The 15,581-nt window shown below is 44.2% G+C and overlaps 1 protein-coding gene and 1 pseudogene across 4 annotated transcripts in view; both read right to left on the bottom strand.

Moving 5' to 3' along the window:
* The window catches only part of BIN2 (bridging integrator 2), a 36,675-nt gene extending 21,393 nt beyond the window's left edge, over positions 1 to 15,282 (bottom strand). For all 3 annotated transcript variants that reach the window (XR_014016993.1, XM_081248242.1, XM_081248243.1), the window contains exons 1-2: positions 15,154 to 15,282; positions 7,666 to 7,746 (exon numbers count right to left, since the gene is read on the bottom strand). Coding sequence is in view for 2 of the 3 variants with exons in the window: in XM_081248242.1 (XP_081104368.1) it covers positions 7,666 to 7,746; positions 15,154 to 15,234 (162 nt within the window). In the remaining variant the exon portion in view is untranslated. The remainder of the gene's footprint in view (positions 1 to 7,665; positions 7,747 to 15,153) is intronic.
* On the bottom strand, positions 5,592 to 7,651 carry LOC308624703 (protein DBF4 homolog A-like; annotated as a pseudogene). Its single transcript has one exon. The product of its transcript is annotated as a protein DBF4 homolog A-like (transcript).
* Positions 15,283 to 15,581: the final 299 nt, after the last annotated feature.

The raw sequence follows: 15,581 nt of genomic DNA, 5'->3' as shown, positions 1-15,581 counted from the left end.
GAGTTCCTCTGTTGGAACTTGAGTCCTATGTGACACTATATACGTGATCCTCTGACTTACACCTTCCTCTCTGGGTAGAAAAACTGCTACCATTTTCTATAGACACCAGGCCCTCTTCTTCTCTGCACCCTCACACAGGCCATTCCTCTTCTCCTATGCACTTCATTTTTTTCCCCCTGTATTATATGTTTTAATCAATAACACTCTTTACCAGGCCTAATTATAGGCAGGTCTTAGGAAAATTTAGGTTCACCATCATGAAACTAAATTGTGTCATCTCTAGGAAGATTTTGACCAATGTATAGGGTTTTTTTTAAATTAACTTTTATTGGAGTATACTTGATCTACAATGTTCTATTAGTTTGCACTTCATTTTTTAATAGCTTTATTAGAACTTCTGCCCACTGGTCTTAGGTTGGCCTTCTGTATTTGGAGCAGGCTAATTTCTCTTGCACACAGGTTTGAAGATGTCTTTCACGTGGCTTGCACCGAGTCCTCTTTTTCAGAGGCTTCCTCAATTGTTCCTCATGGTGTTGTCTAAAGCCCATTCCCATTCTGGTCTCTTTCCTCTATGTGAACTCTAGTTTCCAGTTGGGTGACAACGAATTTTGAGGCCAGGCTGTTGACATTTTGGAGCTTGACTTCAGGAGCGTGAGACTGGACTGAAAGGTGCAGCCCACATCAAGGGTATCGTACAGGGCCAGGCCTACGGACCAGGACAGTGATCCTCACACCAGTTCAGATGATTTGAGCTAAGATCCATTTTGCAGTACATGATAAAAATACTTGTGAACTTGTGAACTTGTTTTATTTGCTTATGTTCATTACAGGTAGGCTACTGAGCATACCAAAAGTATAAAAAATTTATGAGAGAAAAGCTGAAAATTCAGAAAATTCTATCTAATAACTTAAATTTTTAATTTTTTAATCTGTGCAATTCTTTGAGGGAAAAATCATTATTATTTAATTTTAGCAGCAGAAAACCCAGGTCTACTTGGTCAAGTAAACAAAGGAAACTGGACTAATTATTTTATCCATCTTCTTGCCTCCAGAGCTCACCTCTGAGCCAGTCCAAACTTTTGACCATACCTCAGGTTAAAAGTCCTTTTCAAGAGGCTGAATGCCAGGGCTCAAGGGACACGAAGACACAGTCTCAAGGGAATCTAAGGCACTGTCAAAGAGGTAGGAGAAGAACTGGGATCTTATGGTGTGTTAGAGCAAATGAGGATCAAGACAGCATCCTCTGATGACTGAAGAAGGATCAGATACTACAGAGAGGTTAGAATGCATCAAGAATCAGTAAATCACTGAACTTGGTAATTGGAGGTCACTGGTGACCTTGAGAAAGTACTTTCAACAGCATGATAGAGACAGATTCTGTCCGTTAACAAAATTCAGAAACACTTAGCATTCACCAGGAAAGATGTCTCACTTCCTCTTTGCTTTTCATTCACAGAAAAAAAAGTTTAAACAGTCTAAGATGTTAAATGTACATAATAGCTTTTAAACATGGATATGGTAGGTAGGTATAACTCTGAGAGTTTTGAAAATGTGATAACCATGGTTTGAAAGAGTTTGGGGGATTATAAAAGTTAACAAGGATTTTAATTTCTTTCTTGAAAGAAAACAACATGGATCCAACTTTTTACTTCACCATGAAGATTTGGTCTCCAAAATACGTTTGAATAACAAAAGCTGTTAAATGATCTTGCATAATTTCTACAAATGAAATTCTTAATTTTTTTATCCCACTAGATATTATATGGCCTGAAAAATCTGATCAGTGATCAAGGCTACCACGTATGGTGGTACAGGTTGTATGTACACTGTTCAAAACTAAGGGTACTATTTATACCATAGTCCGTGTTTTAGAATCAAGTCTTTTGGTCAAAGTTCTTCTTTTCTGCTCCTGCTGTTTCCTTTGAGAGGAGAGAGAGAGAGAGAGAGAGAGACAGAGGGAGAGAGGTGGTGGTAGTGGTAGTAGAGGGTGGGGTGGTGGGATAGCACCTGTGACATTTTATTCCTTTGACCTGAAATGTCTCCAGGCTGAATAATCCCAGCATCTTTCTTCTCTCCTGACAGATGTGACTCTCACAGTCTTAGCTCTGGCTTTAATTTCCTCATCTGTAAATAACAAGTAAGACTAGCGCTAAATGTTAATTCTAGCTCTAAATGTTATGATTTTATCACTTCTGCTCTCTAAGTCCTTGCAAAATTCTTGGCAGTACCATAAGGAGTCTGAGTTAGTCCTTCCCATCCCTTATATTGATACAAAGTCCCAGCCCTCAGTTAATGAATCACTCTGGAAGTGCGTCCTAAGTACTCAGGTAGCAGAGCTATGTCCTAAGAGACTGGGGTTCTGAGGATGGAGAAGAAGTGCCTGTCCTGGAGTTCCCAACTTGCTAGAGAAAAATGGACTCAGAATCCCAAACACTCAGCAAAATAAGAGAATGACCAACCCTGAGCAAGTGCTGACAGTTCTTGATCTAATCGAGGTCCAGAAGGGAAAGATGAAGCTTGACTGTTAGATGTGATTTTAAAGGCAATGAACTGGAAGCAGCTGTCACTACCAGAAATAAGAGATTAAAATGTTGCTTGATGAAAATAATTCTTTCCCATTGGCTTGGCCAAAAAGTTTGCTCGGGTTTTTCCATAAGATGTTATGGAAAAATCAACCCAATATATGTTTTGAGGAAAGGGAAAGGGGGAAGCAAGCAGAGCCCTCAAAGAAAAATTACTTATGGAAATTTGATTAAGAACCTAGGTAAGTGTCAAGGCCTTGAAATCTTGCTGGGAGGTTTGTAAGTGTTATTTATTAATAAAAAGTTTACCTACAGGTGCTACCTGGTGGCCCAGTGGTTAAGAATCTGCCTGCCAATGCAGGGGACACGGGTTCGATCCCTGATCCAGGAAGATCCCACATGCCACAGAGCAACTAAGCCCGTGCGCCACAACTACTGAGCCTGTGCTCGAGGGCCCACAAGCCACAACTACTGAACCCGTGTGCCACAAATACTGAAGCCCACGCACCTAGAGCCCACACACCTAGAGCTCCACAACGAGAAGCCACCACAGTGAGAAGCCCGTGCACCGCAATGAAGAGTAGTCCCCACTCGGCACAACTAGAGAAAACCCGCGCGCAGAAAGGAAGACCCAACGCAGCCAAAAAAAAAAAAAAAAAGTTTACCTACAAACTGGTTGCAGGTGAAAGGTAGGGCACATGACCAACTGGTCCAACTTCTGGAATACTTCACTTTCAATTTCCTTGACCTTGTCCTTTTTCCTCCCGTTCATCTTAGACACCTAGGTCCAGCTTCAGACCTGACTTTTTTCACTGTCTTTCTCCTTAAACTGTGAGAGCCTTGAGAACAGGCGTGTTGTCTTATTCAAGTTGAAGTCCCAGCATCTAGCACAGGGCCTGGCATACAGCAGGTACTTATGACATGTTTGTTAAATAAACTTCCCAAGCATGTTCAAACACCAGTTACTATGTGTATCATTCTCTCAGGAGAAAAGTTTTTCCCTATTCCTAGCCTAACTCCATTTCATTTCTCAAATTATTTCCCTGCTCAAGTGGTGTTTAGTTGGTAGGCTCACATAGGGAATTCTGAGGGGGTTGTCCCACCTGATCCTCTTATGCTTCTTCTTGTTTTTTTTTAATTTTTATTTTTGGCTGCGTTGGGTCTTTGTTGCTCTGCGCGGGCTTTTCTCTAGTTGCAGCAAGCGCAGGCTTCTCGTTGCGGTGGCTTCTCTTGTTGAGGAGTGTGGGCTCTACTAGTTGCGGCACACGGGCTCAGTAGTTGTGGCCTGTGGGATCTAGAGTGCAGGCTCAGTAGTTCTGGAGCACAGGCTTAGTTGCTCCACGGCATGTGGGATCTTCCCGGACCGGAGCACGAACCCGTGTCCCCTGCATCAGCAGGTGGACTCTCAACCACTGCGCCACCAGGGAAGCCCTCCGTATAATTCTTACATTATACCATAAAGAATTTGACTGGTCTTTGGCCCTGGTTTCTGAGAAGTAACTTCTAAATCCTTGGCCTTTTGTTATTCATGGTGGGCCTCTCAGATCATACCTGTGTCTATGCTAAACAAATGACTCAGGATGGTGCTGGTCAGGTGGGAAAGGTGAACCAAGTGATAAGAGGGTTGGGGCTTTCATACAGGTGATATCAGTATGACCTCCGGAAAGGAGAGGAGGGAAGTTAGAGATTAAGTTCAATCACACGGCCTATGATTCACTATGTAATGAAATCACAATAAAAACTCTAGACACCTGAAGTTTAGGTGAGCTTCCCTGGTTGGTAATCCTACATCAATGTGCTGGGAAGGTGACGTGTCTTGAGAACACAGAAGGTTCATGTTTGGGATCCTCCCAGATCTCCCCTTGTGTGTCTCTTCATTTGGCTGGTCCCGATTTGTACCCTTTATAATAAAACTGTAATTAAGTAGAGCACTTTGCTGAATTCTGTGAGCATTCTAGTGAATTACGGAAGATGAGTGGTCAGTAGGAACCCCCAGATTTGTAGCCAGTTTGTCAAAAGTGCAGGTGGCCTGGGAACTTTGGAGCTTTACAGATGGTGTCTGAAGTGAGGTAGTCTAGTGGCGGACTATGCCCTCAACCTGTGAAATTTGAACTAACTCTGGGTATCTAGTGTCAGAATTGCATTGCAACTGGATATTCATTTAAGTTAATAACTAACTCCCTTCTATTATAAACAGGGGATCCAATCTCCAGGACTCATGTCAGAATTAAATGAGATAAATGTGATGCCTGGCACACAGAGATGGAAAGTCAATATCCCATAGGTTAAACCTCTGTAATCCACTTCTTTTCCCCCCTTTTTAAAAAATGAGCCACAAGTTTATTCTATAATTTTTCTGTAACAGGTAATCAATTCTGCAGAAAAATGCAGACATCACCTTTATTGTTAATATTTACATTTGGTTCTATAAACAAACTTGGCAAAAAAAAGTAAGAATTTTTATACAAATTTTGAAAATTTCAAGAGTATGATCTTCATCACTTCTGAAAGCTATTTATTTTAAGTCAAAAGCCAGTAAATATACAGGTTGAAAGGGAAGAGAAAAACACTGACAACAGATTATTTGAATTTCCCTCTTCCCAAATATCTAAAACATCACATATACCACTGTTTTCAGCATAGCTTGTGAAATCTAAAAATTCTGACTTCACTAGTCTGAAATAAGTTCAGTAGAGATTGTAGTGGTGAAGTACAGATTGTTTTCTTCTTGTGTAGTAAGAAGTTCAGTTCTCTTCTTATCAAACTTCACATTCGGTTCCAGATCTTTTTTTTCTTCCTTATAATATTTTCACTCTCCAGTGGATTTTACCAGAAGGTAAACTACCTGTATTCTTGATGTCACATTCACTGGGTTCCTAGGAGGACTCTGGAATGGAGTCTTTGCCTGAATTGTTAGATGTTCCTGTAAACTGTTTACTGCTAACAGACTAGAATCATGACCAAATACTGAATGAAGGTCCTTTTCCTTCAGATCCTGTGCTGGAAAATGCACAGCATCTGACTTTCATTTTGGTTGAGATGCACTCTTATCCATATTGAAATTAGAAACTTATATACATGTCTGTGGCCTACATGGATATATGATCTACCCTTACTTCTAAGTCATTTTCATGTATAATTAATTTATGTTCAGAAATGTCAGGAATGCATTCCTGTTCATTTTTATATGGAGGGAGATGTGTAAAATTTTGTTTTATGTCATTTTTGGCTGGATTTAAAATGGAACATTTATTAGATGTTTTCTCATCAAGCCCTCTCAATTCACTGGAAAAGTAGGGAATATGTTCTGAAATAAACACAAATTTTGTTCAGGTTCCTGGGTTTCTTTATATAGGAAACTCTGCTCAATCACTTGTACATTATTTTCCCTGAAGTCTGAGATGTATGTTGCAATTCTAGCTTTTCTTTATATTCAGGCTTTTTCAGGACAGTTGCAGTAATAGGAGAAATGGATCTAATACTGTACTTTATTCTTTTAGGCATGTCCCTTTCATATTCCACAACGTCAAAAACTAACTTAGATACAATACCATCAACAACTTGATAGTGATCACTCTGTGCAAAGTTTCCATGCTGCTCACTTGGAATACGTGGCTCATATCTTCTACCTGTACAAAAGGCTTTTTGAGTCTTCTTGTTCTTGCTTTTTGTGGACCAATACTTATTCTTTTCCCCACATCGCTTACAGAAGTGCTGGATTTCCTGAGTAAATACAACTCTTTTTTTCTTTTATTCAATGTAGCATCTAATGTCATCAATATGAAGAATTTTTACTCCCCATGATAAGGCATTTGATAATATACTATTTGAAGGAAAAAAATCATGGTCATTTCTAGCTTTTTTGACTACTAATTTTCCTCTTATCAAACACACTGAATGAATCTGGAGACTCAAATGAACTTCCATCATGGCTAGAATGAGGTGAAGTGGTTTCTGCACTGTACGCAAATTCAGGGCTTGGTACACGAGAAATTTGTCCTTTTTATTTGAAATAAGGTAACTGATATCTTTACTGAGAAATTCTTCAACTCGCCGTCCCAGATCCTTAATGTCCTTTGGCAGTTTTTCAGATACAGTGACAGAAGGTAAGTCAATGTAAAATACTTTTCCCCAAAGTGGCTTACTTTTGGATTTTTCTGATTTGTTATCAGTTTTCAGAGTTTAAAGATGGCTATTTCTTTCATTTTTGACGTGGATTCCACCCTGAAAATGTCCTTTGCTGTAGATCCTCATGGCTCCGCAGTTCATGGCAGCCAGCTGGCATTCATATGCTGGGTCTGGAGAGGGTGTCACGTCCAGCAGCTCTGGAAACACGGCTCCATAGTTCATGGCAGCCACCTGGCATTCATATGCTGGGTCTGGAGAGGGTGTCACATCCAGCAGTTCTGGAAACACGGCTCTCCAAGGCCCACTGACTGGCCAGTTGCCTCTCCCCTTTTGCAGGCCACCAACTGTTGTCCACTTCTTTTTTTTTTTAATGTTACTATATATGAATTATATATTTTTTCTTGTTTCAATTGCATGTGTACTATAGAATTTTCAGAGTTGGCTGCAGTGACCTGTTATCCACTTCTTAAAGTAAGTTTTCTACATAAAATTACCCATAACATCCAGTGAAGACAGAAGGAACAGTGAGAACAGGAGGTTTGGGTGAGAATGACAGGTAAAAGATGGAGGTATTATTTTCAAATAAATGGCTTTGGTGAGGTAGATGCAGTGGACAAAGAGGCAACAAAACATGGGGCCACTGAGATGAGAAGACCCATAGGGTGGGAGAGAGGCAGCCTAGGGAAGATAGTAAGCCAGAAACTAAGGTGACAGGGGCTTGTTTTGATTTTGTCTAAGGACCTGGTGATGTCACTGTACCCTGGGGGAACCACCAAGAGAAAAGAAGAACACTTGTCTGTCCCCCTAAACCCAGAGTGAGCAGCAACAGGAAAGGTAATTTTCTGTGGTTCCCAGGAGAAGGATAAGCAGCAGGTCACCCTGTGGCCCGTACTCCTGGGGGGAGGATGGGTTAGTAGGGATGCTTGCTGATTTGCAGAACCTGCTGTTCTTCTGCCCCTCGGCCTTCATATCTTCTTTCTTCCTCCAAGCTTCCCTTTCCCACCCTCCAGATTACCTGTTGTTGGTAGAAGTTATTGGCATTTTGTTCAAACCGTTCATCTTTGGTTTCCACAGTCTTCCCCAACTTCTGCAGTACCTGGGGATATAAATCAGAGAGGTCCACACTGTTATAGTCAAGTCTCTCTTAACTGTTGGCCTCATTTGACCCTGGCTTCTCTCAGAGTCTCAGATGCAACTTAAGGGATGTACTCGTATCAGCCCAACAGAATTAGAAATATAGCATGTTGCTGAAAAATCAATCACGTTTTATGGTTCTTCTCAAATTGGGGTACTCCTGGGGATATGCAGCAGTGTACTAGGGGGTGTATATAAAGACCAGAATAAATAAGGTATATGTTCCTGGAATGAAATTGTTATTTACAGTGGTTTTCGGCGTGGGGGAGAGTATTATATTAAAACAAGAATTAATTAGAAGAATGTAAAATGTGCATGGCTTTTAAAGATAAAACATGAGCCTTGAAGATAGTTTTTTACTTGAGAGACCCTCTTCCAGCCATAGCAGCAGATTCCTTTAGATAGATGAGGTCAGAGAGGCGAGCAGGACTCTCTTCTTCTGAAGGCCCTTGTGGAAAACTTTAAGAAGCCCTGATATAATGCATTTGAAACTCAGCTAGAAGTGAGGGCTGTCCATATTGATCTCCTCTCCCCTGGGACCAGGAGAGCCAACCATCATACTGGGAGAGCCAACCATCATACAGATCTGAGTGCTGATGCAAAGGATATGGAAATGAGAAAGGCACAGCTCCTGTTCTCATAGGGGACACTCACTTATAACAAGGAAGACCCTGACTCTTGTATCTGTAACCCCATTTTGGAAGGAGGCACCATCATCCCCCAGGCCCAAGTCAGAATCAGGAGTTGCCCACAACTAATTCTCTCACTTCCTTCAGGGAATCCCTCACCATCTGGAAACCATCCCATGATTTCCAGTCTCACTGCCATAGCTTTAGTCCAGGCCTTCATTGTCTTCCACCTGGCCTGGTCTATCATGCTGCTGCTTAAAACCTTCTGATGATTCTCCATTCATCTGCTCAACAGATTTTTATTAAATGCCCAATATGGGACTTCCCTGGTGGCACAGGGGTTAAGAATCCACCTGCCAATGCAGGGGACACGGTTTTGATCCCTGGTCCAGGAAGATCCCACATGTCGCAGAGCAACTAAAGCCCGTGCTCTGCAACAAGAGAAGCCACCGCAATGAGAATCCTGTGCACTGCGATGAATAGTAGCCCCCGCTCGCCGCAACTAGGGAAAGCCCATGCGTAGCAACGAAGACTCAACGCAGCCAAAAAAAAAAAGTATCTACAAGTTATAGTTCTAACTCTAGCATACATATGGGTCTCAATGATCTGACCCTTCATTGAGCCTCAGCTCTCAGTATTCCTTCTTCCTACCGGTCTCTCTCTCTCACACTTCTTTAGTTTTCTAATAAGCCATACTGTCGCTTGTTGTAGATGCTGTTATTTACAGTGGTTTTCGGCGTGGGGGAGAGTATTACATTAAATAAACCCATAACCCAATGCCCTCTTTCCAGAATGCTCTTCCTCACCTTATCATCAGCCAAATATCTAAAAAGACCTTATTCATACTCTATATCCTTTGTGACACTTAATCACATCTACTTTATCCCATTAATCAAGCTAAATCGCTCCCTCCTAAGCAGTTACAACTTCTGTACCTGTATACACTTTTGTTACTGGTTTTTGTTTTTGTTTTTTTGTTTCTTTTGGCCATGTTGTGCTGCTTGCGGAGTATCTTAGTTCCCCAACCAGGGACTGAACTCGGGCCCCAGCAGTGAAAGCGCTGAGTCCTAACCACTGGACCACCAGAGAATTTCCCTATTACTATTTTGTTATTTGCATTTATCTATGTCTCCTTCTAAACTGTGAGCTCCTTGCGGACTGGGCACTTGCCTTATCTGTATTTCTCAGTATCCAGCAAATAGATACTTAATACTTACAACAGGAAGGAGAGTGAGACTGATACAAGAGGGAGCCAATGCCTTGAATTAAGATTTTGCTAGGCACTTCCCCGGTGGCACAGTGGATAAGACTCCGTGCTCCCAATGCAGGGGGCCAGGGTTCGATCCCTGGTCAGGGAACTAGATCCCACATGCATGCCGCAACTAAGAGTTCACGTGCCACAACTAAGGAGCCTGTGTGCCGCAACTAAGGAGCCCGTCTGCTGCAACTAAGAGCCGGTGCAACCAAATAAATAAATAAATATTAAAAAAAAAAGATTTTGCTAGACTGAAATAAAGTAAAAAGGGTGAGGATAGAAAGAGGATTTCAGGCAAAGACAACATCAGCAAAGTCACAGGAGTATGCAAATTCGTGGCAGTTTCATGAGACGGTTCAGCACTGGTTTAGGGTGTGTTATGGGGAGTGATGGGTAAGGAAACTAGAAAGGGAGATTGGAGTCTCATTGCGAAGGACTCTGAATCTTCTGAAAAAGCGCCCAGGTCTTGGGTGTGAGACCGGCTCTATGTAGACTCTGACTAAGGTGTCTCCATTCTTAATCCTGGGGCTGACATCTCACTTTTGGAGATCTCTCTATGGTGGTTAAGGTCAAGGTCACTGGAGTGAGATAGATATAAGCCCCTATCTTGGCTTTTCCACTTACTGGTTATAAGCCTTTGGGCAAATCACTTCAACTCTAGAGCCTCAGTTTACAGAACTCCCTTTCCCCCACTAAGATAATAATACCTCCTGGAGTTGTTGGGAGAATTAAGTGATATTATACACATAAATTGCTTTCACAGTGCTGCCCTATGGTGAGTACTTAATACAAATATTATCATTGTGTCTAGTTCCACTCCCTTACCTATAAATACCTGTCTTTATTTCCTTTTCAGTTTAGCCATAGTGTGTCTGTGTCTCTCTACTCCACCTCACTTGACAGCGGCCCTGGGTGTGCAGAGTCACTCCTCTTCCCAGGCTCCACCCTCTGCCCCCAACCAAACACTGTCCTTTACCAGAAAGTTGCAACACCACCTTGTTTAGTGGTAATGGCAGCTCTCACTTCCTTCCTGCCACCCCTCCCCCTTCCTTTGCCTGGGGCTTGGTTCTTCTGTTGGGGGGGGAGGGGTGCTGAAAGGAGAGAGGTGTCAGTTCAGTCTAGAGTCAATGTGGCATACCCTGGAGCAGACCCATATCCCCAAACCCCAAAAGGCTCAAGGCAATAAGGCTTGGAGGGTGTGGGAGTGTGTGTGTTGAGGGAACACTCCCACCTTCAATTCTGAAACTGAAAAGATGAGTATGATCACCCTGAAAACATAACCCAATGCCCTGGGCCCAAAGTATTTATTGCTTTAAGCAAGAGGACCATGTGTCAGGGCACCTACACTATGTTGTAGATGTTCTTCCTCAACTAGAGTTCCTTGAGGAAGGAGGATGTACGAATGCTCTACAGATGTTTGTTGAAAGAACTAATAATTCTACCTTTGGATTATTTACTAATGAAAGCCCATATAATGCCAATCCTTAAAGTCCTGCACTGAGAATTTTGCCCCAGTTTGCCTGGCCTAGCAGATGAGAAGTTAGAATACAGATTATTTAAAGAGAAAGAGCAGGGACAAGAGAGAAAGTAAACGTGGCAAAATGTTAACACTTGGTGAAACAGGTGAAGAATATTCCAGTGTTCATTGACTTAATTTTTGTGTAGGTTGGGATGAAAGTACAAAGCTTAAAAAAAAAAATCACTGCAGACATGTTTTACATTCTAGTTAATTCTGTCAACTGGAGTAATTTGAAGAGGGGTTGGCTATTAGACATTATGGAATTTTGTTAGAAAATTTTTTCTTAGATGCGGTAGTACTGTGGTTATGTAAACAACCCTTATTTTCAAGACATATTCTAAAGTAGGCTCTCCTTACTATGGCCCTAATAGATTTTCCAGCCTTTTCTCCCACCACTCCCTGAGCTCCAGCTCAGCTGCATTTCTCCCTATTCTGCCTAAAGGATTTCTAGATCCCATGCCTTGCTCATGCTGGCATTCCTCAACTGGACTGCTCTCTCACCACTTGCCTGAGGAACTACTAACCAGCCATAATTCCTATCTCAAATTCAGCCTTCACTACAAAACCTCCCTCTATTCTCAATTCTTCTGTCCTCTGAATTCCCACGGACAAGCAGATCTCTCAGGTCACTTATTTTACTTTAAACAAACAAACAAACAACAACAACAACAAAAAACAACCAGACTGTAAGCTTCTAGCAGGCAAGAATGCCTCTTGCTCATATGTAAATTCCCTCCGGGGTCCAGCCCAGTATCTCGGACAAAGGAGTTTTTCTGTAAATATTGCTGATTGAACCCTCTGGGATACAAGCTGAGTAAAAGTCAACAGAGGAAAAGACCAAAAAAGGAGTGGTAAACAATGAATGCCCTTTCTTGGGGGAGATCTGAGAAGTCTGCCACAGAGAAATCACAAACAGATGGTGAAAGGATTAGTTTGAAACGGGAAGATGTATCATACTGTAAAAACACAATAAAGCCAGACTCCTGTTGAGTCTGAGTAGGAACTGGAAAATAAAACAAGAATGCTTCATCTCCATTGTGTTTAACAGGCACCAGACCTTCACTCCTAGGTTTGCTCCTTCGAGAAGATCAGTAGGAAGTGGGCAGGCACAGCAGGAAGTGGGGAGACACAGATGTTAGAGTGAGTTTTCAGGAAACTTGTAAAGAGAGCAGCCTGCGATTGGGATCCTAAGGCAGGACACCTGAGTTTCAGTGATAATTCTGCCACTTGCCAATCTCTTTTGAGACTTATTTCCTCATTTCTAAAGTTGGGATACTAATAGCATGCTTAAAGAGTTGAAAAGATGAAGTGAGATCATATCACAAGAATGTGGGCTCCATAAAGGGAGATATCATGTCCTTCTTATATTCCTGTGCTTTGTCCATAGCAGGCACTTGATATTTGACACATTAGTTGTTACATATTACTCAGATGATTACAGTCAACTGCTTGTAGTAAAACTGCAGTGTCCCAATGAGTCCTTTCTTTTTTTTGCTTTTTTTTTTTTTTTTTTTTGCTTTACGCGGGCCCCTCACTGTTGTGGCCTCTCCCGTTGCGGAGCACAGGCTCCGGACGCACAGGCTCAGCGGCCATGGCTCACGGGCCCAGACGCTCCGCGGCATGTGGGATCCTCCCGGATCGGAGCACGAACCCGTGTCCCCTGCATCGGCAGGCGGACTCTCAACCACTGCGCCACCAGGGAAGCCCGAGTCCTTTCTTTTGACTATAACATTCTCCCTCTTTATCTTGCCTTCAATAACTTCCCAAGACTCAAGAACTCTGGCAGGCTGAGCTGAGCTCTTTCTCCCAAACCTAGGCCATTCCCATTCTATCCAGGGAACATCCACTACCTCTAGGGTGCCAGCTGTACAGCTCGAAGTTCAATGTCTGCCTGCCTTTGTGTCTAAGTCTGAGTTCAGAGTATCTCTTTGTTTTCTGCAACAACCTGGGAGTTCCTCAGGGCAGATTTGAGTTTGCTCCTCTCTCTGCTTTCTCAGGGTTCAGACTAGGAAGAAAGAACAGGGTGTACCTGGGCAGCTGGTTCTCTTTTTGGGAAATACTTGACTCTGAGGTTTGAGGCACCCTCTCCCCTTCTCACTTTGGTGTCCTCACCAAATTGAGTTTCCAAATCACTGAACATCAATTCTCATTTTACAGATGCAGAACCTGAAGCTCAGAGCAGGGATGTTGTTTACCTGAAGCTTCGGAGCCCATGCTAAAAAAGGAAAGAAATCCTAAAGCAAGGGCGTAGTGTTGATAGGCTAGATGAGGACAGAAGGTGAGTGAGGTAAAATCAATTGCTGTGTCTTTTAAACATAACTATTATCCACGAGTTTTTTGGTCTTTGGCGATTTCTTTTTGTTTTTCCAACCCATAGAGTAGCTGGCCTTCTCTTCTCTAGTATCTCCTTTTTTTTTTTTCTTTTCCCTTTTCTTTCTCTTGTCTTTGCGGTACGCGGGCCTCTCACTGTTGTGGCTTCTCCCGTTGCGGAGCACAGGCTCCGGACGCGCAGGCCCAGCGGCCATGGCTCACGGGCCCAGCCGCTCCGCGGCATGTGGGATCTTCCCGGACCGGGGCACGAGCCCGTGTCCCCTGCATCGGCAGGCGGACTCCCAACCACTGCGCCACCAGGGAAGCCCTCTAGTACCTCCTTTTCCTCCATAAACCACTTCTAACTAGACCTTCCCGTAGGCTCTGATCACTATCAGATTTGTAACTAGACAGCCTTTGGAGAGCCTGAAACCATGATCAAGGTGAAGTTAGGGTAAAGTAACCAAAAATCTTTTCCTTTTCCTCTGCTCTTTCACATGACCCCAGCTTCCTCAGACAAAGACCGGGGGAAAAAACACACACATTCCCCCTACCCTTCCACTGTGAGCTTCTTAAACATAGGGACTACATCTATATTCCATCAATTCTCTGTTGATAATCCCATTTGGGAGAGCTGGCTGCCTTTAATCCTTCCCAGCACTCAAGCTAGTGCTCCGCTTTTAGAAGATGATACAAATATTTAAATTCTTAAGCATATGGTGTTCATTCAAATGCTTCTAAGACCACGAAGACTTAGAAAACCAAAATTCTCTCCCAGGTCCTTATCGCTCTCTCCCTCTGGTTTTTCTTCTAGCCTATTCATTTACCCATACCATCTCATCTACCAGAGTGCTGGTGGGTGGAGAGCAGGGGTTCAGGTTAGAAGCAAAGAAAATACTCTGAACAGGTAGAAACAGTTAATGCCACTGAAATGTGTGGAGCAGCGTCCACACCATCTCCGTAGGTAGGCAAGTTACAGACGGACGTACAGACAGCCTACCTAGATGGCGCAGGGCCACCCACAGCTAACCGAGGATACAATGCAAAAAGAAGTGCTCTTTCCCCACCCTGAACAGGGTACTCTCCAACGCCAAAGCGAGGCACAGGAAGCAGATACGGGCTTCTGCTTACATCCGCTTAAGCAACACCCCGCGGCCAGGCCGAGTCAGGTACAGAGGGAATTGGGCAGAATTCCTCTAGTCCTCCTGGACTCCCGGTCCCAGCTAACGGGTGATGCTCGCTGGCAGGCCAGCTGGTCAGTACTGTCTTATGACTCTGGGAAATGACCCTCTTTGAACCTTCAATTTCATCATCTAAAAAAATACCACCCTCGCTGGGTTGCGAGGCCAAAATCTGCTACACAGCAGTCACCAACGTTAGTTCCTTTCTTTCCCCTTTTCTGGGTCAGCTTGGGCGTTGTTTAAGGTTCCTGAGAGAGGCCGCGGGAACCGTCTCCAGGTTTCCCCTATCCCTGCCCAAGACCAGGCAAGGCTCTGCGTTCTCTCAAATCTGCCCGTTTCAATGGAAACCCAGTCCCCGCTCGCGTTTCCCGAGGGCAACCGGATACCCCTGAGGGCGGCCCAGCCTCCCGGCCCCGAGCACCTTGCACGCCCTGGTCGCCCCGTTGGGCCTCGGCCTCGGCTCCCGGCTGCCTACCTTCTCCTGGGCCCTGCTGAACTTCTTCTGCACCTGCTTGGCGAAGAGGCCGGCAGCGCCGCTCGCCCTGCCCTCAGCCATCCTGCCGGCTCCCCAGGGGCGGCAGCCCTGGCCCGGAGCCCTGTGGTTTTCTCGGGGCCCCTGAGGAGGAAGCGAGGTTCCCGGCATGCCTCGCACCCGGGAGGGTGGGCGGGCCTCGCGACGCACACTCCGCCCCGCCGCCGCCTCGGGCTCACCCTGGGCTGCCCGGGGCTGCCTGAGGCCCAGGGCGCACGGCCCTCATGGAGACCCTTGCAAGGCCCACTCGAGGCCCAGCCGGTGGTGCCTCGGGGCCCTCCCCCGAAGCCCATTGCCATCTGGCTCCCGGACCCGGGGAGGGGCCAATGGGGCACCTGTGGGGCTCAGGCTGGGGCTGGGCCTGGGCCTGT

This window comes from Mesoplodon bidens, assembly GCF_964165515.1.
Source record: "Mesoplodon bidens genome assembly, chromosome: 11".
In the NCBI taxonomy this organism is placed as follows: domain Eukaryota; kingdom Metazoa; phylum Chordata; class Mammalia; order Artiodactyla; family Ziphiidae; genus Mesoplodon; species Mesoplodon bidens.
This window is presented reverse-complemented; position numbering and strand designations above follow the sequence as displayed.